Here is a 25,259-nt window from a genome sequence, read left to right on the forward strand (position 1 = left end):
CAGCAACCAACAAAGAAAAAAAAAAAAGAGCCACATTTCTTCTGGCCGTTTCAGAACGGCTCCAATCCGGCGGTATCGGTTCTGGCTGGGGAGGTGAGGAGGTTGGAGAGTTCGAAGGGGAGGGGGTGTTCACCCTGATTCTGGATCCAGGTGATGAGTTGGGGATCTGTTAGTGGGCTGTGGTAACGGTCGCATGGTTCCCGCGATGCGCCTTTTTTATGTTAAACACTAGCGCCAAAAGTAAAAAAAAAAAAAAAAAAAAGAAGGGGCAAGTTAGCGTCCTTGCAGTGCACTCTTGCGAGTCAGGCCTCTGACCGGGTGTTTTTTGGCGTGGCGGCATGTCGGTCCCCGCTGAGGTGGTGAAGCGCTGCTCCTGTGGGGGTAGATGCTCCTCCTTGGGCCGCTGCACGGTGTGCAGACCGGTGTCCCCGGTGGAGGAGGATGTCCTGGTGGCCTTTCTCTGGGGCTAACGGGCCTGGATCAGTGCTCTGGGTCCCCGATTTGGGCGACCCTGTGAGAAGGACACCCATCTTGCGATTTGTGTGGAAAGATGGGCGTCCTCGTTCGAAAATAAGCTTGAAGGCATTCCTCATCAGAGGCCCTGCTCAAGCCATTGTCACAGCATAATGCACAGTTCTTACTAAATGCAAAGCTAGCCCATTGCAAAATCAGACCTTAAGCCCCTACCAGAAGAAAAAAAACATTAATAACAGATTGAAAATACCATGATACCTGAACATACACAGACTGATGAATAATGGACAAAATTTTATATTGTACCCTAGATTTTACAGGCAACCAATGAAGTTGTTTCAATTCTGGAGTAATATGGTCAACTTTGAAAACTCCTGCAACCATACTTTAATCTGGCGACTAGATACACCCAAATATAGGGCATTACAATTATCCAGTTTAGATACCATCATACTCTGTACTTCACTCCTAAAATCACCTGAACTCAACATAGGCTTCACCCGATATGACAAATGCAAATACAGAAAAGATGATTGGATCACATTCACAATTTGTGGTGCATTGTAAGTTGGGTATCCAAAACTACCCCCAGGTACATCCATTTCCCCCACCCGTATACTTGGAGGCCAGCTATCATCTACCACTCTCCCCAGAATCATAATTTCTGTTTTCTCCATGTTCAGTGCAAGTTTATTCACAGTCATCTATTTGCCTATTTCCCTCATATATTCTGTGTCTTGATAAGAAAGCTCAGATCCCCAAGATGACACTGGGAGGGAATAGAAAACTGAACATCATCAGCATATAAATGATAATTCACTCCCAAATACTCAGGAAATATAACAAATTAAAAACAAAACCCTGAACAAAATGAAAAAATAAAACATACATACCCCTACAATTTATAACTGAACTCTGTACCAAAGCAGCGGGTCATAATTAAACCAGTGGGCCTAATATTTTTTAAAAAGCTGGGCTCCAAAGTTAGGCTTTTGAATTTGTGCTGTATTTCAGGCAAACTTAGGAGCCTGAGGGCCCTATTTACTAAGGTGCGTTAGCGTTTTTAACGCACACATTAACCGTGTAGGTGCCTATAGGGTTATTGTAGGCGCATGCATGGTTAATGCGTGTTAAAAACGCTAACGTGGCTTAGTAAACAGGGCCCTAAGTTTTACAGCTGAAAATTCATCTTTAATTTAGGACTGCTATTCTATTGCCTAGTGATTCACTTTTATTTTCCTGTCCCAGATCCATTCCTGTAGCCATCCTACTTTTTATGCTCCTAATTTTAGATGCTTAGTATAAATTTAGACTTTCATACTTCACGTGTCTAACTCTTTAAGATCTAAACCATTCAAGGGCAAACAATTCTTCTCATCTCAACAGTATTTCACGAGTATTCATTTGACCTCAGTGATGTTCATTGCCACCTAAAGTTTGGACAAAGCTGGCGCTGCTAGAACTGCTCAGGGGGACTGTCCTTGAGGCAGCTCAGATTAGAGCGAAACATATGTCGGACAACTGTAACCCCTGGGTCCGATGTTAAACGGAGAATAAGATAAGTGAAAACTTTAAAAGTTGGTAAAATAAGATATATGAAAGCTTTAAATATATATATAAAAAAAGCTGACCTATGAAGATGATGGATGTTGCGAACATTGCCATTGAAAAAATTTTTAGGTGGCAATGAACATCACTGAGGTCAAATGAATACTCGTGAAATACTGTTGAGATGAGAAGAATTGTTTGCCCTTGAATGGTTTAGATCTTAGAGTTAGACAAGTGAGGTATGAAAGTCTAATTGATCAGGAGTGTTTATAAGAGTTTATGCCATTGATTTAAAGTACTATAAATTTAGGCATTAAGTGGAAGTAGATTTTCAAACAGACCAACTTAAAGGCATAATTCTGACGTATAAATCCTTTGACTATAAGGCCTAATATTATTAAAATACTTCCTCTGGTTTTTATTTATTTTTGAAGAGAAATTATTTCTGGCTTATTTGGTGGTGGGTTTTTTTTTGGTTTTTTTTTAGTAAGTCTATTCTACTAAGTTGCTCCCACCTTTACTAATGTAAATTGATGGTGTTGTACTTGGATCAGAACCTCCTATGGAAACGTATTTTCAAAACAGGGGAATGAAACTTTGTGGCTGAAATATTAAAAAATAAGTGTTAAAGATAAAGAGAGGACAGTCAACAATTCATAGAATGTGACAAGATAGCTAAGTACCAAAATAAATATAATATTTTTGAAATCTTGGTTGCACTGTAGCTGTAAGCAGAAAATGTGATTTTTCTCAATGGCAAAAGCAACGTTCATCATTGGGAATTTATATACTTGGACCCTTCTTATTTATATTTTCATGAGCAGACTTACCTTAAAATTCTCCTTCATAATTGTCCCTTTCTTATTTTCTTACTCAATAAGGTTGTCCGAACAGAAAAGAACAGCTTAAATAACCGCTTCCTGCCCTGGGCAGAAATTGAAACGGAAGCCATTCTCTCTATAGATGACGATGCCCACCTTCGACACGATGAAATCATGTTTGGCTTTCGGTGAGTGACTTGCTTCAATATGTGTGCATGGGAGAGTTCAGTAGCATGGTTATCAGTGCTAATTTCATGTATGTTTTCCTGTATGAATCTAGGCCAAAACTACAAAAGGGCTTGGGGGGGGTGGGGGGGGGGAAGTTTAAAATAAGGACATAAGCAAAAAGAGTATGGACCACTTAGAAAATGAAAAATACTAAATTGTAGGGGTGTATATGTTTTATTTTCTTTTTGTTCAGGGTTTTGTTTTTAATTTGTTCTATTTCCTAATAGTCGTTTTTAATTAATATTCTGTTTGCAAATAATGCACATTCTATTTCAAAGAATGACATTTTGAGGGATATCTTTCATTTGAAAAATGAAATGACATGAAAGATACTGTTTATTTGTTTCAGATGTACATTCCTACTGATAGATTTTATTTTAATAGGATCATCCTGATTAGAATGAAGAAAAATGTTATATTTAAAGTTTGTTTTCAGTAGTTTGCACATAGCTTGAAGAAAAGTAACACAAAACGGTAATGGAAAGAAACATTCAACCCCTGGGCTAGAGGAGTTTTATCATAACATAAGTGAGTTTATTTCTTTAATGAGAATATGTTTGATAAAATGGGAACTCTGAATAATTAATGTTTTCATTACCAAGTTGTGTTGAATTTTCATTAATTTAATTAGTATCTACAATGAAGCAGCCCTGTTTTAATCATATAGTAAGTTTTCTTTAATTAATGCCCAGGGGGACTTCATACTTTCTCTTTGGGTAAGTCTTAACACTGTTTACTCTGTAACCTTCTACTGTGAAACATACGGCCAGAGAAGAATGTATTTATTTATTTGTGGAACAGGTGGATGTGAAGCGTCTGTTCACGCTTTCCAAAAATACTAGGACTAGGGGGCATGCAATGAAACTACAGTGTAGTAAATTTAAAACAAATCGGAGAAAATATTTCTTCACCCAACGCGTAATTAAACTCTGGAATTCGTTGCCGGAGAACGTGGTGAAGGCGGTTAGCTTGGCAGAGTTTAAAAAGGGGTTAGATGGTTTCCTAAAGGACAAGTCCATAAACCACTACTAAATGGACTTGGGAAAAATCCACAATTCCGGGAATAACATGTATAGAATGTTTGTACGTTTGGGAAGCTTGCCAGGTGCCCTTGGCCTGGATTGGCCACTATCGTGGACAGGATGCTGGGCTTGATGGACTCTTTGTCTTTTCCCAGTGTGGCATTACTTATGTACTTATGTATCCCACATTTTCCCACCTATTTGCAGGATGTTGGCAGATAAATGCAATTTCGGTGGAGTACCAACTTTGCAATAGGTTGTTTAGAGACATGCTAAAGAACTACTAAAACCAGTAAATCAAAGAATGTTAGTAACTGTGAGAGCATAATTGCTTGAATCTCATGTAAAAAGAATAAAGCTTGTGGTCACTGTGTTAGTCACAATTTTGCTCTAAGGGAACTAAAGTGATCAATTCTTCCCCATCCTAAATTGGTGTGAACTAAATATCACACTCGTACTCTAATTTGGTAAGTCAGTGTAATCCTAGTGCTCGCAACATAGATTTGTAGGGAAAAAATGTAAGCAACCCAGATGCAAATCCTATTTCCACAATTCCTGAAGCAAGCGTGCTCATTACTTGGCCTCTTCATGATGAAGCTTAGGTTGATAATCTTTTTGTATAAAGAAACCTTGGAAATCTGTTTAGTGTGCAATGCTATTCATTAAAAAAAAAAAAAAAAAAAAGCACAGTCTAAATACATTATCAAGTTGATGAAAAAATTATCTTAACTTAATGTATATTTCTAATATTTATACTGCCTTTTTCCCTAAAGAGGGCCCAAAGTGGTCTACATCATTCATTAAGTCACATCAGCATAATATAAAATGACAAATGCCATAACCAGTACAGTAATTCAGTATCCCTGGTTCTGACCTATCCTATCCTCTAATCTGAAATTTGTACGAGGACCTTTTTCAAATGGTAACAGGCAGGTTTGTTTGGTATTTTGTTTAGCGTAACAGTTTTGGACATCAAGGCACTGGCAGATCTTTAGTCTTTGAATTTAAGTAAGTCTTTCAGTAAAGCAGTTATTAAAACTTAGGATTGCAGAACCTGTGTAAGATGGCATCAAAGGTGTAATTCTGAATATTTTGGTCATGATTTCCTTGAGAGCCATCTTCTATTTGATCATTTTTAGTAAGATAGAAAGTAGCTTTGAAATTGCTCTGTTAATCTGTACCCATTAAGCTATAGTGCCACCTTTTGGCTCTGCATACCAATAGCAGTTTTCTTATTTATTTAATTTAATTTAATACATTTATACCCCACATTTTCCCGCTAGTTGCAGGCTCAATGTGGCTTACACAAATCTGTAGGAAGGCTACAGAACAGAAAAGTACAATTAAACAGTGTAAAGGTAAGATCTTAAACATCATTTAAACAACAATATGTAAAAGATAATAAAGATAATTAGTGTCCATGAATCTTGTTGAACTGGGAGTTACTCAGAATTATGTTGAACCTGGAGAATAAGCCTTCTTGAACAGGAAGGACTTCAATAATTTTCTGAAATTAAAGTAGTTATACCTTTAAGCGGAGGAAATACCTTTTGTCTGTGTTCAATTCTTACATCCTAGAGCTCAGAGGTTTGTGTTAAATGGATTACATTTGATGTGATTGATGGGATATCACTGTTTTTCTTTATAATGTACATGTGTATGATCAGGAGATACAACAGCAAAATCTCCTACCGATACTTTGCGGGTTGTTTCGGGGGGGGGGGGGGGGGGGGGGAGTTTTATTTTCTTAAGCTAATCAGGTATATATAGATATAGTGGAATTAGAAAAGGTTCAAAGAAGGGGGACCAAAATTTTAAAGGGGATGGAACTCTTCTCGTATGAGGAAAGGCTAAAGAGGTTAGGGCTCTTCAGCTTGGAAGAGAAACGGATGAGGGGAGATATAATTTAGGTCTACAAAATCCTGAGTGGTATTGAACGAGTAGAAGTAAATCAATTTTTCACTCGTTCCAAAAGTACAAGACTAGGGGACATTAAAGGAAGTTATATAGAAATAATTTTAAAACATATAGGAGGAAATATTTTTTCACTCAATGGATAGTTAAGCTCTGGAACTCTTTGCCAGAGGATGACAGCAGTTAGCATATCTGGGTTTAAAAAAGGTTTGGACAAATTCCTGGAGGTCAAGTCCATAGTCCGCTATTGAGACAGACATGGAAAGTTCATCTGATTTTTTTTTTATTGATTGATTTGATTGGAATTTATTAACTGCCTTTATGAAGAGATTCACGCAAGGCGGTGTACAGCAGGTACAGTTTAACATAAAACTTACTATTTTGTTAACAGCATAACAGTAACAATGGCCAAATATAAACATGACTACTATAAAAGAGGTAAACGTAAGAACAGCAAATTAAAATCTAACAATTGGATTATCATGAAACAGTATCAACAATAATGTAACAAAAGTGAGGGAACAAAGTACAAACTAAAGTCCAAACAAAAAAAACAGCACCACGGGCCTTTAAAAATGGAACACAGTTCTTTAATGAATGAGCCTTGACAAAAAGACCCGACACGGGCCGAGTTTCGGTGACTAGCACCTGCGTCAGGGGTCACAGTGATGACGTGGAAAACTTGGGGAATAACTCGAATATATTCCTCTACAATATATTATTCCTTACCCCACGTCTCATGTAGTAAAAGCTACAAAGCACCAAGGCACTTTCACTTTCTGTCAAGGCTCATTCATTAAAGAACTGTGTTCCATTTTTAAAGGCCCGTGGTGCTGTTTTTTTTGTTTGGACAGTATCAACAATATACATATTTAACAACACTGAAATTCAAACAACAGAGATATACCAGTAATTTGATATCACCTCCCTGTGAGGATGCCTTTCTAGTCGACCACTTCTCCTAATCTAGATGTAATATTTGTCTGCTGGCATGCAGAAGCAGGCATTTTTCTGCATGAGGGCCAGCTGGTGGTTTCTGTAGTACAACAAAAGTCTGTCTGAAGAGCAGCAATGATCACACAAGAAGCTTTTCTGACGAGGACTGCATGGGAGATTGAAGGTAGCTGTGGGACCGTGGTCCTGAGCTCAAAATGAGGCTGCGTTTACCTTCATGTATAGAACTTCCAAAATGGTAGGAATGCTAGAAAACATGCTGGCTGAGGCTCTGGGCCTTGAGTAACAGCCACTGACTAGCCGAGTCATCTTTGCTATTCTTTTGAGAGATGCAGAGACTTGTGGATTATGCCTATCTACTAGCAGATGGAGAGAGAGAGAGAACATCAGAGGTCTGCTATACATGGATCTTGTGCAGCAGCCTTTACCTCAATATTCTCACTTTCTAGCAGGTGGATGGTCATACCTGTGCAGCTCTGGATTGAGGGGGCTCCTGGCTTGTCCCACAGGCCAAGTTGAGCTCTTTGGGTTCAGGTGTCCCTGGCCTGGGACTTACATCTGGTGGTGCCAGGTCCCTCCCTTTTCCCCCTGCCAGCTTCTTCTTTCTGCCCAGGACACTTTTGTCCATGGCTGCGTTTAGTTCCAGCTTCAATCTCCTGCCTCTCAAAAAAAAAAAAAAAAAAAAAATGAATAAAACTGTTGGAGCATCTAAGTTTTACTTGACAAAAAAAAAGTCCACAGCATACCTGCAGCAGTGTGCAGGAGTTGGAGGTTTGGTGCTGCAGTGGAGGATTCCCTTAGCTCTTCTTTATGGTGCTGCTGGCTGAATCAGTGAAGCACTGCTCCTGGTGTGGGAATTGGAGAGCAGCGTCGGGGATCTGTGTTGAGTGCGGCTGCGCAGGGCCCACAATAGCCCATCATTACCATTTGGCCCAGTTTCGGGGAGCATGTTGAGGCATCAGGGAAGTTTTGTTGGACTCCTCGGGGCTATTTTCCTCCTGCAGGTGCCATTTTTCCCTGGCGCCATGTGGTGAGGCTGAGGTGCCAGCGGCTGGAAATCAACTGGTGACTGGTTTGGATTAGCTGTCAGGTTTGCAGGATAGTGAACTGGCTAAAGGGTATAGCAAGGGCTCTGGTGTTAAGAACACCTCGTTTTCACCCAAATTTATGCTATTAATGGACAAGGTATTTTGAAGAGGCCTGTTGGGTCTCAGGCTCCCTTTTTTCAGCAAGGGCCAGGAGGGATCTGGGGACCCTTTAAACACTCCTGCCTAGGAGGGCATGGCTGGATGTCCCGCGGGACCTCAGTATTTCCATGGGGTTGTTTTTCGGTTCAGAGGAACCATTATCAGGTGACTCTGTGCAGGCCCTCTTGGATCCCTTGGAGGAGGGAGAGCTGCCACCGGATGAGGGTGATGACCCCATGGTGGCTGGGCTCTTTCATAAGGAGGAACTCTCAGCATATTTTTATCCATGCGCTGTACATTTCCTCATTGGACTCCCTGCCTGTTAAGCCTGCTGCTCCTTCTATAATGTTGGGGATGATGAGGCTGCCTAGATTCTTTCAAATTCATGAGGCCATGAAGGTCCTCATTTCAGCACAGTAGGATACTCCAAATGCCAAACTGAGGGTTGTATGGGCCATGGTACAGCTGTACCCACTGCCGGTGCGGGAGTTGGAGTCCTTGGAGATTGCTTGCTAGTGCATTAATATCTTTAAGACCTCTGAATGTCGCTATTGTATTACCCTGACCCCTCTTTCCTTGATCCTACATATTTAAATCCTCATTTCATGGGGACCATTTTGGTGGCCCTTCTCTGAACTGCATATACTCTATCGATATTCTTTTGGTTACATGGCCTCCAGAACTGGGTACAGCGTTTCAGATTGTCTATGCAATCTGTATAGAAAGATATTACCACCGTCTTTTTTTTTTTTCTCTGTTGATTGTATCTCTCCCTATGCACAGCATTCTTCTTTCCGTTACCACTTCCCTGTTACACTCTTCTGCTTTAGATTGTCATCTTTTCTTATTCTAAAATCAGTTTCCACATTATTGCTTATCAGTATCTCGTCCTCCATTATCCTGAATGCATAATTTACACTCGTATGTATTAAATTGTCACCAAATTCTTTGTCACGTCTCTTCCCCTCCCCCCCCCCATTCCATCTGGAGCATTCACCTAATTACGGATACTCGTATCGTCAACAAATAAACAACCCATGGAGCAAGATGGCCACCGAGCGAACTTGCTAACCGCCAGCATTTCCACAGTTCTCAGCTTCTTACCTATTGTGATGCCGAAGCGACGGGGCAGGTCCGCCCCCCATGCTCCGCAGTGGTTGGATCCTCTCTCGCAAGATATTCAGACCTTTATGCAGACAACTGTGGGTCCATCTGCGGCAGTGTTGGAAGCGTCGGGAGGCAGCCCGCTGATACGCCAGTGCGGATGGAGGCATGGCAGCGTCTCCTGGGCTAGAGCTTACGCTCAGCCCCGATACAAGGGATCCACCCCCTCAGCCGTTGGGCTATAGCACCCCATCAGAAACGACCCTGAACGGATCCCCCAGAAGTGGTGAGACCGAACAAAGTCGGGAGGCAGAACAGCGGTCTTTTGGAGTGCAGGAAGCCTTGATGGAAACGCTGATAACAACAGCGACTTCGGCAGGAAACGCTGTTGGTTTGAATCCGGATGTTTTGCTGCAGAAAGAGGTAACACCACCACTTTTTTCTTTTGAAGTGCACAAGCCAGTTGAAGTGACTTTAGACTCTTTATGGACTCTGATAGCAGATCTTGGGAAGTCTCTTACGCCTCAGATAAATATATTAAATCAGGAAATGATAAAACAAGAAGAAAAAATAAAGACTATAGATGCAAGAATAGGGAAACTTGAACAGGCAGAAGAAAAGAAAGATCTTGATATGAAGAGAATCCAGTCCCAACAGGAGGTTATGATTAAAGACCTGACTTCATTAAGAAGAAAGACTGAGTCTCTTGAGAATACTGTTAGAAGTAACAATTTACGATTGTTGAATTTTCCTAGACAGATTACTAAACCTCCTCGGGAAATGTTGAAAAAAATATATAATAGAGATTTTAGGAGTAAAAGAGGAATTAATTCCTCCTTTTACCCAAGTGTACTACCTTCCGGTTAAGGAGAGAAGCGAACAAAAAATTGAAGTACAGGAACAACCACTGAATATTACTGAATTGCTTGAATCAACAGATTCTGAAGATGTGATTCCTACAACTTTGATAGTAACATTGGCACTGGCACCAGATAAACAATGGTTAATGTCCATGTACTTCAAGAATAAAGAGAAAACATTTCTTGGTCAGAAAATTCAAATCTTTCCTGATATCTCAAGAGATACGCAAAAGCGTCGGAAATCATTCCTTTTAATGAAACCAGCTGTAACTCAACTGGGTGCAACGTTTTACTTGCGATACCCATGCAAGTGTGTGGTGAGATACCAGTCAAACAAATATGTATTTTTTGACCCGGCTCAATTAACAGCATTTCTCACCTCAAGGCAAAATAGGGGATCTTAGAACATCCTTACCCTTGAATTATAGTTAACACTGTACAATGCTGGCTGTTACCATTTGTTGCTTTATCATTGATAATCTTTGTTATAATATATATTCTATTTCTTAACATCTTGCCCCAAAAAATGTGGACTTGAGCAAGAAATTTCAGTATTTTTCCTGTTTTTCTTTTTCTTTTCCTCAAATATGTTGAAATGTATTGCTTTACAAACAAGTGTATTGCTTGATTTAAATGTTAAAATCTTAAAAAATAAAAAAAATAAAAAAAAACTACCCATGCCTACTAGTCTTTCTATAATATACCTTCTAAAAATATTGAACAGAACTGGTCCAAGGACTGATCCTGAGGCACTCCACTGATACTTCTACCACCTCATACCCCCTTTTCCTTAGAATGAACTCCATTTTCCAGAATTCTAAGGATCTCCAGTGCTTTATTTATTTTTATGTATTTTTTGTTACATTTGTACCCCGCGCTTTCCCACTCATGGCAGGCTCAATGCGGCTTACATGGGGCAATGGAGGGTTAAGTGACTTGCCCAGAGTCACAAGGAGCTGCCTGTGCCTGAAGTGGGAATCGAACTCAGTTCCTCAGTTCCATGCTTTCATCAATTCTTGTACTGTTTTGTCTTTAATCTCTATAGGACGTCTATTCTTTGTTTTCAGTACCTTTTCTGTGTTGGGAATGATAAACAGGGGTTTTAGTTTGATTATTTTATGCTCTTATTCTCTACTACTAATCATTTACGTAGTCCTATTAGATATACACATTGCTGTACACAAAATATAAAACCACCAAAAACAAACTGGGGGAAACTTTTTTTTTTTTTTTTTTTTTCAATAGTTGAGAAAGATGACAAAGCTATACAGTTCTTATTCCCATCTGATGTAAAGGCGTCTGATTTTCAGTTAGAAGTCCTGCATGTGAGGGATGCTTTTCACACTTAAAGGTTTAAATATTGAAACCTTGAAACGGCTCCGGTGAAACATGGACCGTGTTGAGACCCATTTTATTCTTTTCACCTGGCAAGTTAAAAAATATTTTTGCACAAAATATGTTATTGGGCACTTGGGGGCATTAATTTAAAAGAAGAGGCGTGCTATGATTATATGCCTGGACATCTTTGAAGACCAGTGTGTCTGTGTTTGTCCCTTGGAAACATACGAGCATGTCCCTATAAATATGATATAAAATAATTTTATGGAATGTTTTATGAAAGGTCATTGTTAGTATTGTGTGTTACACCTTTGCATCAGATGGGAATATGAGCTGTACAGCACAAAATATAAAAGACAGTCCCTGCCTCATAAAGCTTAGCCTATTCAAGACAGACCAATGAGACAAGATAATTGGAGACTTTTATTTATTAGGGGAAGGTGATTAAAAACAATGTAGGTGTGAGCAGGATATTAAGATTATTATTTAAAAGCAGCTTCAAAAAGGTGTGATTTTAGGCTGGACTTGAGTAAAGACAGAGATAACAAAGCATTGAATTAGGAAGTCTGTCCTAGGTTTGTAGCATAGCAGGAGAGAATGCTCTAGAACTGGCAGTGGAGGATATAGATAATGACTTACCTATGGATAAGGAGGAATGTAGGGAAAGATAAGAGAGATGATGGAGAGCTGTAGAATGGATGCTCTTGTATGTGAATAAAGAAGCATGAATTGAGCCAACAAAGTGACTTGAGTGATTATGGGAGTATAGGACACTGGGCAGAAAATAAGTTGTGCAGCTGCATGGATTGAAATGGAAAGAGAAGGTTCAGTGGGAGACCTGTGAGAGCAGTATATTGCAGACGCAAGTGGCAGGCGATAAGAGTGTAGATATATGAATAGATATAGTGGTGTAATCATATATCTATTTCAGGGTTCAGTCCATGTTCCTGCCCTGAAAGGCAGCCAGATGTTCAGTATTAGGGGAGCCATAAATCAACTACCAAATCATTCCTGGTGCTTTCTCAGAACAGCCAGTCTTTGAAGTCGGGTCAACTCCTGGCCTTGGCTACACTTGGCACACAGAAACACAGTTCACAGATGTTCTAGCAATCCAGTCTCTCTCAGAGAGATGTGCACACCATCAGGTTCTCTTCTCTTCTCTGTCCTTTCTTTTCCTTTTTCCAACATTGGCACAGCCCTCCGGGGCCACAGGTGACAATCGGGGACCAATCACCAACCGCATACCCCTGCCCCGCAGGTTACATATGGACATAACAATGAGAGGCCTTGTGGGCTTCCAGTAAGAACATCTTATCAGTGGTAATCTCGCAGTGCCAAATTCCCCTCCATGGTTCACAGATGTTACCAAAGACACTGTCTCTGAAGCCTTCTCCTCCGCACCTTCCCAGGAGATAAACTGGAAAGCAAGACACAATTTCCTTGAATGAAGTCACTAGCACATTTGTTTCAGTTAAGAAATGCAGAGTCAATGTTGTTTTACTTGCAGACAAGATGGTTCAGGCTGAAGAATCCATATTGGTTCAGAAAAGATGGTTCATGTTGTATTCAGGCCTCAGGCTTACCAAGGGTGAGATCCAAAGAGAGAACTGTACAGCTTCCCCTCCCCCACCCCCCTGGCCGGAGGTGGAATAACTAAAAAAAAAAAAAAAAAAAAAAAGGAGGAGTCTGTTCCATCTCCAATACAACTAACAATACAACTAGACAGGTTAGAACCGGGACTCATGGTTGACCAAAGGGATGCATTAAAAAAATGGAGTATATAGAAAAAGCATACTCAAAACTAACAATCTTCAAAAATGAAAACTAGAAGCAAACACTTCAGTCAATTACAGTGGGGGAAATAAGTATTTGATCCCTTGCTGATTTTGTAAGTTTGCCCACTGACAAAGACATGAGCAGCCCATAATTGAAGGGTAGGTTATTGGTAACAGTGAGAGATAGCACATCACAAATTAAATCCGGAAAATCACATTGTGGAAAGTATATGAATTTATTTGCATTCTGCAGAGGGAAATAAGTATTTGATCCCCCACCAACCAGTAAGAGATCTGGCCCCTACAGACCAGGTAGATGCTCCAAATCAACTCGTTACCTGCATGACAGACAGCTGTCGGCAATGGTCACCTGTATGAAAGACACCTGTCCACAGACTCAGTGAATCAGTCAGACTCTAACCTCTACAAAATGGCCAAGAGCAAGGAGCTGTCTAAGGATGTCAGGGACAAGATCATACACCTGCACAAGGCTGGAATGGGCTACAAAACCATCAGTAAGACGCTGGGCGAGAAGGAGACAACTGTTGGTGCCATAGTAAGAAAATGGAAGAAGTACAAAATGACTGTCAATCGACAAAGATCTGGGGCTCCACGCAAAATCTCACCTCGTGGGGTATCCTTGATCATGAGGAAGGTTAGAAATCAGCCTACAACTACAAGGGGGGAACTTGTCAATGATCTCAAGGCAGCTGGGACCACTGTCACCACGAAAACCATTGGTAACACATTACGACATAACGGATTGCAATCCTGCAGTGCCCGCAAGGTCCCCCTGCTCCGGAAGGCACATGTGACGGCCCGTCTGAAGTTTGCCAGTGAACACCTGGATGATGCCGAGAGTGATTGGGAGAAGGTGCTGTGGTCAGATGAGACAAAAATTGAGCTCTTTGGCATGAACTCAACTCGCCGTGTTTGGAGGAAGAGAAATGCTGCCTATGACCCAAAGAACACCGTCCCCACTGTCAAGCATGGAGGTGGAAATGTTATGTTTTGGGGGTGTTTCTCTGCTAAGGGCACAGGACTACTTCACCGCATCAATGGGAGAATGGATGGGGCCATGTACCGTACAATTCTGAGTGCCAACCTCCTTCCCTCCGCCAGGGCCTTAAAAATGGGTCGTGGCTGGGTCTTCCAGCACGACAATGACCCAAAACATACAGCCAAGGCAACAAAGGAGTGGCTCAGGAAGAAGCACATTAGGGTCATGGAGTGGCCTAGCCAGTCACCAGACCTTAATCCCATTGAAAACTTATGGAGGGAGCTGAAGCTGCGAGTTGCCAAGCGACAGCCCAGAACTCTTAATGATTTAGAGATGATCTGCAAAGAGGAGTGGACCAAAATTCCTCCTGACGTGTGCAAACCTCATCATCAACTACAGAAGACGTCTGACCGCTGTGCTTGCCAACAAGGGTTTTGCCACCAAGTATTAGGTCTTGTTTGCCAGAGGGATTAAATACTTATTTCCCTCTGCAGAATGCAAATAAATTCATATACTTTCCACAATGTGATTTTCCGGATTTAATTTGTGATGTGCTATCTCTCACTGTTACCAATAACCTACCCTTCAATTATGGGCTGCTCATGTCTTTGTCAGTGGGCAAACTTACAAAATCAGCAAGGGATCAAATACTTATTTCCCCCACTGTATATAGCAATGTTCAAAAGTAACTTCATAAATGAGCTAATACAGCAGGTAAATGAATACAAGAATAAAGAATATGGTGTTCATAAAATGTCTTAACTCATGAAACATAATCAAAATCAAATATGGTACTATGTAATGCATGGAGACGACATAGTTGAGAATTACGCAGGGGCATTCTTCACAAAATCTTGCAATCTCATGGACAGCAGAGTGGAACCCTGTCGAATGAGGTGATGGAGATTGTGAACTTCGCGCACCAAGAAGACAACAAGCAGGAACACAATGGTCCACAAAACGGTGAAAATTGGGATGATAAAATGGGTGGTAAAATTGCCAACAGCATGTTGTAGTCAGCAACTTGAATGTCATCTTTTTCAACAACAAGGTCAATAGTGAGAGTCTTTACACATTAAAAGTGACTTGAGTTCTTGATCAAAGTCAATAGTTTGGCCACAAAACATATCCAGAACTTCAATCTCAGTAACAACTGGATCTGTGTCAAGGTAAAACAGAGAAACTCCACCAAGATTAACAAGAGAATTCTTGGAAACAGCAATCAAACTGGACTGGATGAAGGAAAACAGAAGGGATCAAGGGAAAAACTTTCTGAGTAACAATGAAGGAGTGGGTAATCGGGAAGTCGGGAACATCTTGAAGAATGTGACACCAGGTATGGGACCAGAGTCAGTCAATTTGGCAACGGCTCCAATCAGCAGGAAAACCAGAAACAGAATCTTCAAAACTCATTTCTTCATCTGAAAGACAAAAGGAAGAAGCTATTCTGCTTCATGGTTCATTTGGTTCATCTCAATAATGCGCACATCCAGGCAAATTGACTGTAGTGACATGGTCTCAACTAATTTAGGTGGACCCATTTAAGGGAATCTTCACCTTGAGTAATTTTCTGTATCTAATTAAATGTATTTCCCAGTTCCCAAAGGGTTTACAATCTAAGTTAGCATCTTAGGCAATAGAAAAAGATTACGTGACTAAAGGTCAAATGACTGTCAAGCAGGATATAAACTCTGAAGCTGATGGTTCTCAGTCTGATGCTCTAACTGCCAGGTTAATTTTCACTCTACTTTTAATGTATGCTCTGGTTGATTCTTCTTCTCCACAGCTATAACATTATCAATCTATGTACCTCAGAGTTCTAGTTTGGAACCTCTTCTCTTTATACTTGTTTTTTTGGTATTCCTATCACCTCTTGTGGCTTTCAGAACTATCTTGATGCAGATCTCTCTCTACACCAAAACATTAATCAGTAATCCAGTTTAGAATTAACCTGTTCATCTGCCACTATCACCTGGACCCCCCCCCCCACCCAGCATGTGAAACTTACCTTTCCCCCTAAACCCACCTCTCTCTTTGTCTATTTCTGTGGATAATGCTGCCATCCTCTTTATCCCCTCAGTCCATAACCTTGGCTCATCTTTGACCCCTCTCTCCCTCTCTATAAAACTGCTTTCCTGAATCAAAATATGCCAAAGCAGTTTACAAAAGCGAACATTCATAAAACAAATATAGTAAAATAAAACAATCACAGATAACAGCAACAGATACTCCCTTCCCTTCTACTCCTTCACTCACCTACTGGCATCCCCACAAGGAAACAGCCATGCTTTCAACTGTTTACTAAAAGGTCCTATAATATCTCTCATTTTTTTAGATTTTCAGGTAAGCTATTCCTTGCCCTCAGTTCTGCTACTGAGAAGGCTCTCACTTACCACAACACTCACCAGTAAAGGCTTTGGCTTGAACACAGCTTTCTCTTTGGATGAACCACTGCATTCACCCTCTCAAATAGAGCAGACGATTTTCCTTTGTTACTCTAAACCAGATATAAAGTAACCCACCAGTGAATTTTATGAGATTCCTGAGTTCATGGGAAGTTTACACAGAAAAAAGACACTAACCAGAGTTTTGGCGATTTTAAATACTATATTTTACAAATATTTTCATAATAGCCACACTAGCAGTTTGTTTCTTTCATTTTTAGTTAAATTGTTACTTATTTATGACCAAAGGTCTATAAAGAATTGTGCATTTCTGATCCCAACATTATGTGGCAGCCCTCTAGGGGTAGTACTGACATTCATATGGCCCTCTGTGTATAAAGTTTGCTCACTCCTGCTCTAAACAAAGACAGCAACTTAAAGCTCACTTGTACCTTAAATGATATCCAACATTACTGATTTAAGCAACTGTGATGCTGGAATCCACCTAGGTAACCAACAATTGTCCTGGCTGTTGCATTTTATACAGCTCATAGGTATGCTAGCTGTTGGGTTTTTGTTTTTTTTACAACAGCCCCACATAGATACAATTACAACAACCTAATATGGAACAACTGAAACCTGTGCCACTAATATAAAAATGTTTTTAGCAGACCTTTTCAGTTTAAAGAACACCCCTCTAATGACTAGCAATTTGCATTAACAAAGTCATATCATAGTCTAACAGGAGTCCAAGATTTACAAGTGCAACTGAGGGGTGCCACTGTTTCAAATTCCATAACTACTGGAGTAATTGGTAGAGGAAAGTCTGTTCCTCCACAGAGCAACATTTAAGGTTTTTTTGTGAGTTAAAAGTAGATTATTAGCCAACAACCAGTCCAACACAGCAAAAACTCACAGTAACAATTTCTTCAGGTACATCAGAAACAGAAAGCCTGTGAGGGAATCCATGGGTCCGTTACATCATGAAGGAGAAAAAGGAGCACTCAAGAAGGACAAGGTCATAGCAGAGAAATTGAATGAATGATTTGATTCACTCTTTATGGAAGAAGTGAGGGATTTTCCTGTACCAGAAATGGTTTTCAAGGATGACGATACAGAGGAACTGAAAGAAATCTCAGTGAACCTGGAAGATGTACTGTGCCAAATCGACAAATTAAAGAGTAATAAATCACCTGGACTGGATGGCATGTACCCTAGGGTACTGAAAGAACTCAAACATGAAATCGCTGGTCTCCTGTTAGTGTTCTGTAACTGGTCCCTGAAATCATCCATAATACCTGAAGATAGGAGGGTAATGCTGATTTTTAAAAAGGGTTCCAGGGGTGATCTGGGAAGTAAGAGACCAGTAAGTATGAGTTCAGTGCCGGGCAAAATAGTGGAAACTATCAAAGAATAAAAATACAGAACACACAGACCAGAGTCAGCATGGATCAGCCAAAGGAAGTCTTGCCTCATCAATTTGCTTCATTTCTTTGAAGGTATGAATAAACATGTGGATAAAGGTGAGCTGGTTGATGCAGTGTATCTAGATTTTCATGAGAGACTCCTGAGAAAATTAAAGAGTCATGGGATAGCAGGCAATGTTCTGTTGTGGAATAGGAATCACTGGTCTACCAAAAAAAAACATTTTTTCTGTAACAAGAACAAAACATACATTTTCTGGAAGATAATTCTTCCCTGAATCCAGATCTCATTTCAGAATTTCTGTATCAGCCTCAGTTTTCATGTGGTAATGTTTTTTGTAAATGCTTGTGTCGGCGTATGTAACTGTTATATGTATCTGGCAAAATGACACGCTTCTGCTACAAGAGTTCCAAAAAAACTGTGTCAGTTCACAAAGAAATCAAAGATATAAGCAACATAAGAGTAAAGAGAAGTGAAGAAACATACCTAAAAAGATTTCCTTCCTGATTTTCTGTGGTACTTTGCCTCGGGAACGTCTCTCCGTAAGGTCCAGCAGTAGTCGGACAACATTGCGGCATTCCATTTGCCTTGATAACGCATTTCCATTTGAGAAATGTCCTGGTGGAACCATTCTAATGGATTCGATATCATTACAAAAGACCATGTCACCTTCCTTGGAGAAATATTCAGAAAAAATAGCATGTCGGTCACGAAAAACACTCGCTTTCGTATCGCAAGAAAGAAAGAAGATTCCATCCTTTTAATCAAAAACCTAAAAGCTCAGCCTGTTGCTTCGACAAATTTAAATCACGAACAAGATCGTTGAGATCCCCTTGTGTCAAAAAGTGGGGCACATTTGATTCACAGAGGTCCTGAAATGATGGGTCGGTATGCATATCCCCTTCTCTGTCTTCTGCATGTTTGTCACTGTATTCATCTTCACTCACTATCAAATTCTCAGGAGGCACTGGTACTGGCAGTTCTTCACTGTGACATACAAGTCTTATAGCAGATGGTAAGTTAGGATATTGCACAGTTTTCCTTGTTTTCGAGGTGATTCCTGCTATTTTTGTCAGACAGAAATAACAGTCTGTTGTGTGATCTGTTGGTTCCCTCCAAATCATGGGAACAGCAAAGGACATGCGAAGTTTTCCTTTTAACCAGCCTGTCAGGAGTGTAACACACATCAAACAGCAAATGTGGGGAGCCCATTTGCGGTCCTGTTCACCAACCTTACACCCGAAATATAGTTCGTAGCACTTTTTTACAAGAGGATTAAGTTTTCATTTTTGCGATTTCAGAGTAAACTCTCCACAGATATAACAAAAAGAATTTGGGCTATTTGCACAGGTACGAGGCATTTCTTCTGAAATGACACAAACCTTCACAAACGTAGAACTACAAGCAGTCACTTCCAACAGCAATTGTTGACTGAACTCTCAATGCTGAGATACAGGTGGCACCTGACGCAACAGAACGTGTTTGAACATGTTCGAGCATGACTCATGGGCAATGTTGCCAAACCTCCCTTATTTCCTGGTGGTGGCTTTCTAAACTAAGGGTTTTGTATTGTAATTCCTAGTATATTTCAATTGTTGTTCCAATAATTACAACTGCTGAATTAAATTAATCAACAGCAGCAAGGCCGCCGAGAAACATGGCCGGGCCCGGGACAAGGCCGCCTCGCCCCCGCCGCAGCCCCGCCCCCGAGGTCGCCGCTCCCCTCCCCCCTCTGAGGTTGCTGCTGCTGCTCCCCCGAGGGCGGGATACAGGGAGGGAAGGAGACCCGAAGGGAGGAGTTCCGCCTCACAGGGAGGTGAGAGGGAGAGTCGCACCGCGTGGTGATTTAAATACAGGGGGCCGGCCCGGTGGCAGACGGTCAGAGGGCGGGTGGGACTGGCACTGGGCCCCCCTTGAAGGCCCGGGCCCTGGGGATTTTGTCCCCCCGCCCCCCCCCCTCTCTCGGCAGCCCTGCACAGCAGGGTACCAAAATGCAGTGTTTTCAAGGATTTTTATAAAAAGGGTAGCGTGTCACAAGAAAACTGAGCCCGATAGGCAAAAACTGATTTCATTTTCGAATTCAGCACCCAGGACTTAGCTAAGAACACCATTCACATTCTTTGTAACAAAAATGCCGTTTACCACTGTACAGAAAACACAGGGTAGGATTAAATGGCCATTTTGTTTTAATGGAGGAAGGTGAATAGTGGAGTGCTGCAGGGATCTGTACTAGGACCGGTGCTATTTAACATATTTAAAAATGATCTGGAAATCGGAACAACAAGTGAGGTGATTAAATCTGCAGATAGCACAAAACTATTCAAAGTTGTTAAAACACATGTGGATTGTGAAAAATTGCAGGAAGACCTTAGGAAACTGGAAGACTGGGCATCCAAATGGCAAATGAAATTTAAAGTGGACAAGTGCAGTGATGCACATTGGGAAGAATAATCCGAATCATAATTACCTAATGCGAAGCTCCACCTTAGGAGTCAACATCCAAGAAAAAGATCTACGTGTCATTGTAGACAACACACTGAAATCTTATGACTAGTGTGCGGCGGTGTCCAAAAAAGCAGACAGGATGCTAGGAATTATTAGGAAAGGGATGGTAAATAAAACCAAGAATACTATAATGCCTGTGTATCGCTCCATGGTGTGACTTCACCATGAGTACTGCATTCAATTCTGGTTGCCGTATCTCATAAAAGATACAGCAAAATTAGGAAAGGTTCAAAGAGCAACCAAAATGATAAAAGGAAATGGGACTTGATATACCGCATTTCTGAGGTTTTTGCAACTACATTCAAAGCGGTTTACATATTGTAATAAGGAAGAGGCTGTCTTACCCTGGTTAGGCCCCTAGAGGGCGGTGTTGCCCTAAAATGTCCAGGGAGAAGGGCTGGGTGAGTTGCTGAAGGGAGCCAGAAAGGGGAGGTATAGCTGGAGGTCGCTAGGACCGGGGAGAGTCCTGGAGATGGAAACAGGTGCAGCAGGTTATGGGCTGGGTCCTGTTTGGCCATTAACCACTTAGTATCCCGCCTGAGGGAGAGGGGGAAAGGAGGAGGGCTGAGTCCTGTTTAGCCCTTAACCACTTAGTACCCCGCCTGAGGGAGAAGGGGGAAAGGAGAGCTGGCAGCTGAAAAAGGGGCTGGTAGCTGAAGCCAGGGAATCCCCATGAGAAGTACTGGCTGTGTCCTTTGGCCTGGTAGTAGAACGGTGTGTCCCCAGAAGGAAGCTGGCTGGGGTAAGAAGGCCCTGGAGTAGCCAGGTATAAGAACTATGTGTTCAAAGAGGTACTAGGTGTCCCAGCTGAAAAGACTGTGTGTCTAAAACAGTGAAGAGGTACTGTGTGTCCGGGGACTGAGTTAGTACTGAGCCCAAAGGCCTGTGGGAGACAGCTCAGTGAGAAGAGTCCAAGGACTGAGTTAAGACTGAGCCCAAATGGCTGTGTGAGAGGGCTCAGGGGGAAGAAATCTAAGGATAATGAACTGTGCAAGAAGAAATGTTTAAAATGGAAGATTGCACTGAGTAGGAAGAAATGGTTAAGCTGGAAGAACTGTTAAAGCTTGTGAAAGTGTTTTAAGCTAAAAGAAGTGTGCCCCAGAGGCTGAAATAAAGATGTGTTTGCAAATAACCTGATTGGTGAGACCTGACTATGCTGACTATGTTTGCCTTGTGAGAAGCAGGTCACCCTGAGCAGAAAAGGGTAGTAGATTAATTTGCATAAAATCTGCATACTGAGAACCAGCTCACCCTGAGTGAAAGAGGGACCTGGGATCCTGAGGTGGGAGCTTCATTATCACACAAGCCTCATCATTTTCACAAATGGTGGCAGCGGTGGGATATTCACTGAACATCCACGTGGGAGCAGTGGAGTCCAGATCAGACCAGATGAGGGGTCGGCGTGAGATGGAGGTGTCCCTGGAGGTTCCAGAGGCGGTGGTTCCAGAAGCCTGTCGAGGGGGCCAACACTAGCAAAAGCGCTTTGCTCACCTACCCCAGGTAAAGGGTATCTAGGGGGGAGGTGAGAGTGGATACGTAAGTGAGAACTGGAGGCTTGGGAGTGGCTGTAGGGGATGGAGGAGGCCACAAACTCCTTCCTAGGAGGGGGAGGCGGACACACAGGGAGGTGCAGCACAAGTGAGGGGGCCAGGAGAGAAAACAGGCCACACTTGGATTTTGTTTTGTGTGATTGCAGGCTGCACCCCATCGGATGGCCAGGAAGGATGGAGGCCTGAGAAGCCGGGGAAAAGTTCAAGCCGGAGAGGAGAAGGCCAGAGCACTCACCGGAGTCAACTACCGCTGGAGAGGATTTATTAAAGCTGGACATTAAGAACCAGGTTTTGGGACTTGCAGGGGGAGGGTCAAAAGGGACCTACTGCAGGGGTCCCAGCCTGGGGGAGCATGGTAGCGGCGGGCACCCTAGTGAGAGGGAAGGGCCCGGGCCATGGGTGGTGCTAAGAGAAGAGTCGTCAGGTGACCCCTTTCTCGGAGGGATCGTGGTGAGGTCGGAAGCCCCAGGAGGTAGGAGGTGCGGTTAGGTACCTCAGGTCCCCGGGAATGGGGGGATGGGCCAAGCCATGTGAGGTGCTAAGAGAAAGTTAAAGGGACCTAGGCAAGCTAGGTGACCCCTCCCTCGGAGGGCTCATGGCTGGGGGACCCCAGGAGGCGGGAGGGGGCTGCAGGAGAAGAGGGTCAGGTAGAGCCCGCTGCAGTGGGAACCCCTCAAGGCCTGGTGAATGGGGAGGCCCGGGGCCATGGGATGTGCTAAGAGGGGGATGAGGAGCCTAGGTGAGGGGGTTGGTGAGGCCCAGGGTTAGAACAGGGAGGTGCCTTGAGATGCCCTCTTGGAAGATTGCACTGAGTAGGAAGAAATGGTTAAGCTGGAAGAACTGTTAAAGCTTGTGAAAGTGTTTTAAGTTAAAAGAAGTGTGCCCCAGAGGCTGAAATAAAGATGTGTTTGCAAATAACCTGATTGGTGAGACCTGACTATGCTGACTATGTTTGCCTTGTGAGAAGCAGGTCACCCTGAGCAGAAAAGGGTAGTAGATTAATTTGCATAAAATCTGCATACTGAGAACCAGCTCACCCTGAGTGAAAGAGGGACCTGGGATCCTGAGGTGGGAGCTTCATTATCACACAAGCCTCATCATTTTCACAATATATTCAGGTACTTATTTTGTACCAGGGGCAATGGAGGATTAAGTGACTTGCCCAGAGTCACAAGGAGCTGCAGTGGGAATCGAACTCGGTTCCCCAGGATCAAAGTCCACTGCACTAACCACTAAGGCTACGCCTCTCATGAGGAAAGGCTGAAGAGTAACACAATAAATGATGGCAGATAAAGACCTGAACAGTCCATCCAGTTTGCCCTAAGTGACAGGGATCTGGGGTTCCTAGCCCATTATAAACCATAAAGCTGTATGTCTCTGTTGATCACCCTCCCCTCACCTATCCACACCCACCCTGTTAGAATATCAATGATATGCTTTGATGTCCCCATGCATACCTCCTACCCACCCCCATCCTCCCACCCTGTCAGACTGTCATAGTAATGCTTGAATGTTTTCACTTATATACACTGTCAGCTAGCACATTTGCTTATTTCCGATCTGACGAAGAAGGGCAGCCTTCGAAAGCTAATCAAGAAATGTATTAAGTTATGTCCAATAAAAAGGTATCATCTTATTTTCTTTTCCATGTTTTATTTTGTTTGATTTCTATTGATATTTTAAGTGTAAATTTCACTTAATTCAGCAAAAAATGGACATTTATGTGATAAAAGATTTTGGCATCGGATACCACAGTATAGCTAGTATGGCAGCAGCAGAAGTAGAGCTGCCTTACTTTTTATTTTTGTTTTTAAAGGATCAAAATTCAAACTATGGCCCCCAAAAATAAATGTTATTAAAACTTGGCATTTTATAAATGTATAGATACCACTTATCAACACAAACTATTCTAATGCTGAATTTTGTTTTGCAAGTCCCTTATTTATGAATCATTTTATTATCCACATCATCTCGGCTTCTGTTGTATTTGAGATAAGCTGTATCCTCCTGTGGACTGTGCAGTTGTGCACAGCTCTGTCACAGGAATGCAGTTCCTATTAAAATGGAACTGATCTTTTCACATTATGATTTATGATGGAGGTGATTGCTTCTTCCTGCTGCAGATAAAGTAAACTGCTTCTGTTTTAATGGAAAAGACAGATAAATCTTATCTGTTTCAAACTGCTTGATAACTAGCATTTTGTCGAGTGTCACAAACACTTGGCTTTGAGTTTGTTTTGCATGTTTCATTCAAATAGGATCCAGAAAGAAAAGGGGACTTTGGAAAAGAGGAAGGGAGAGTTAAAAGTAAGGTATTTCTGATGTTTTTGCTGTTCTGGCTTTTTCCTTGCGCCGTCACATGACTTTGTTTTTCACAGAGTTGCGTCTTTGCTGCCGTTGCTACCTTGAATGGTTTATCTGCTTCAAAAGAGTGGGCTTTTATCCTCGATTTGAATAGGACTGGAGATAGAGCATAGCATACCAACTCTATATTCCAGGTGTATAGGCAGCAAGGTAGAAGGAATGGAGTCTGCCGTTTGTGGTGGTGGAGAAGGGCAAAGATAAGTAAGTGACTTATCTAATGGGCCAAGTTCTTGAGTGATAGCAGTAGGGAGAAGAGAGAAGAGATACTGAATGAATGCACTTCAAACTTCTCGTATACCGAACTATAAGTGCATTCATATACTTCAGTATATGAGAAGTTTGAACTGTATGCAGAAAGGGATAGAGAGTCAATAAAGTGAATTGAGAAGAGGGATTATGAGAATTTATTGACACTGGCAGAAGATGTGCAGCAGAATTGTGAATAGATTTAAAGACAGAGAGAGCTATGGTTCATTAGGAGACCTATGAGAAGCAGGTTGCAGTAGTCTAAATGGGAGGTGATGAAAAGTGTGGGTAAAGGTTTGGTAGAGTATTGAGAAAGGAAGGGACAAATTATGGTGGCGATATAGAGGACGATATGGTAGCCATATGACCTGTAGAAGTGGTTTATGTTCGGAAATACTTTTATTCTTGATATAGTGCCATCGTTCCTTGCATTGTTCTTTTCACATGCTCAAGTGTTAAACAGATTATCTTGGTCCAGAAATGCAAATCGTTGTGTAAACCATTCTCTTCAACTGCAAAATCTATATCTATTACAGTCTGATATTTCTGTAAATAACACA

General features: G+C 41.8%; 1 protein-coding gene across 1 annotated transcript in view; it reads left to right on the forward strand.

Moving 5' to 3' along the window:
- EXTL3 (exostosin like glycosyltransferase 3) overlaps window positions 1-25,259 on the forward strand; it is a 156,923-nt gene that overhangs the window by 111,442 nt on the left and 20,222 nt on the right. Inside the window, exon 2 of the mRNA XM_030198703.1 lies at window positions 2,904-3,031. Coding sequence (XP_030054563.1) covers window positions 2,904-3,031 — 128 coding nt within the window. The remainder of the gene's footprint in view (window positions 1-2,903; window positions 3,032-25,259) is intronic.

This window comes from Microcaecilia unicolor, chromosome 3 (assembly GCF_901765095.1).
Source record: "Microcaecilia unicolor chromosome 3, aMicUni1.1, whole genome shotgun sequence".
NCBI lineage: Eukaryota > Metazoa > Chordata > Amphibia > Gymnophiona > Siphonopidae > Microcaecilia > Microcaecilia unicolor.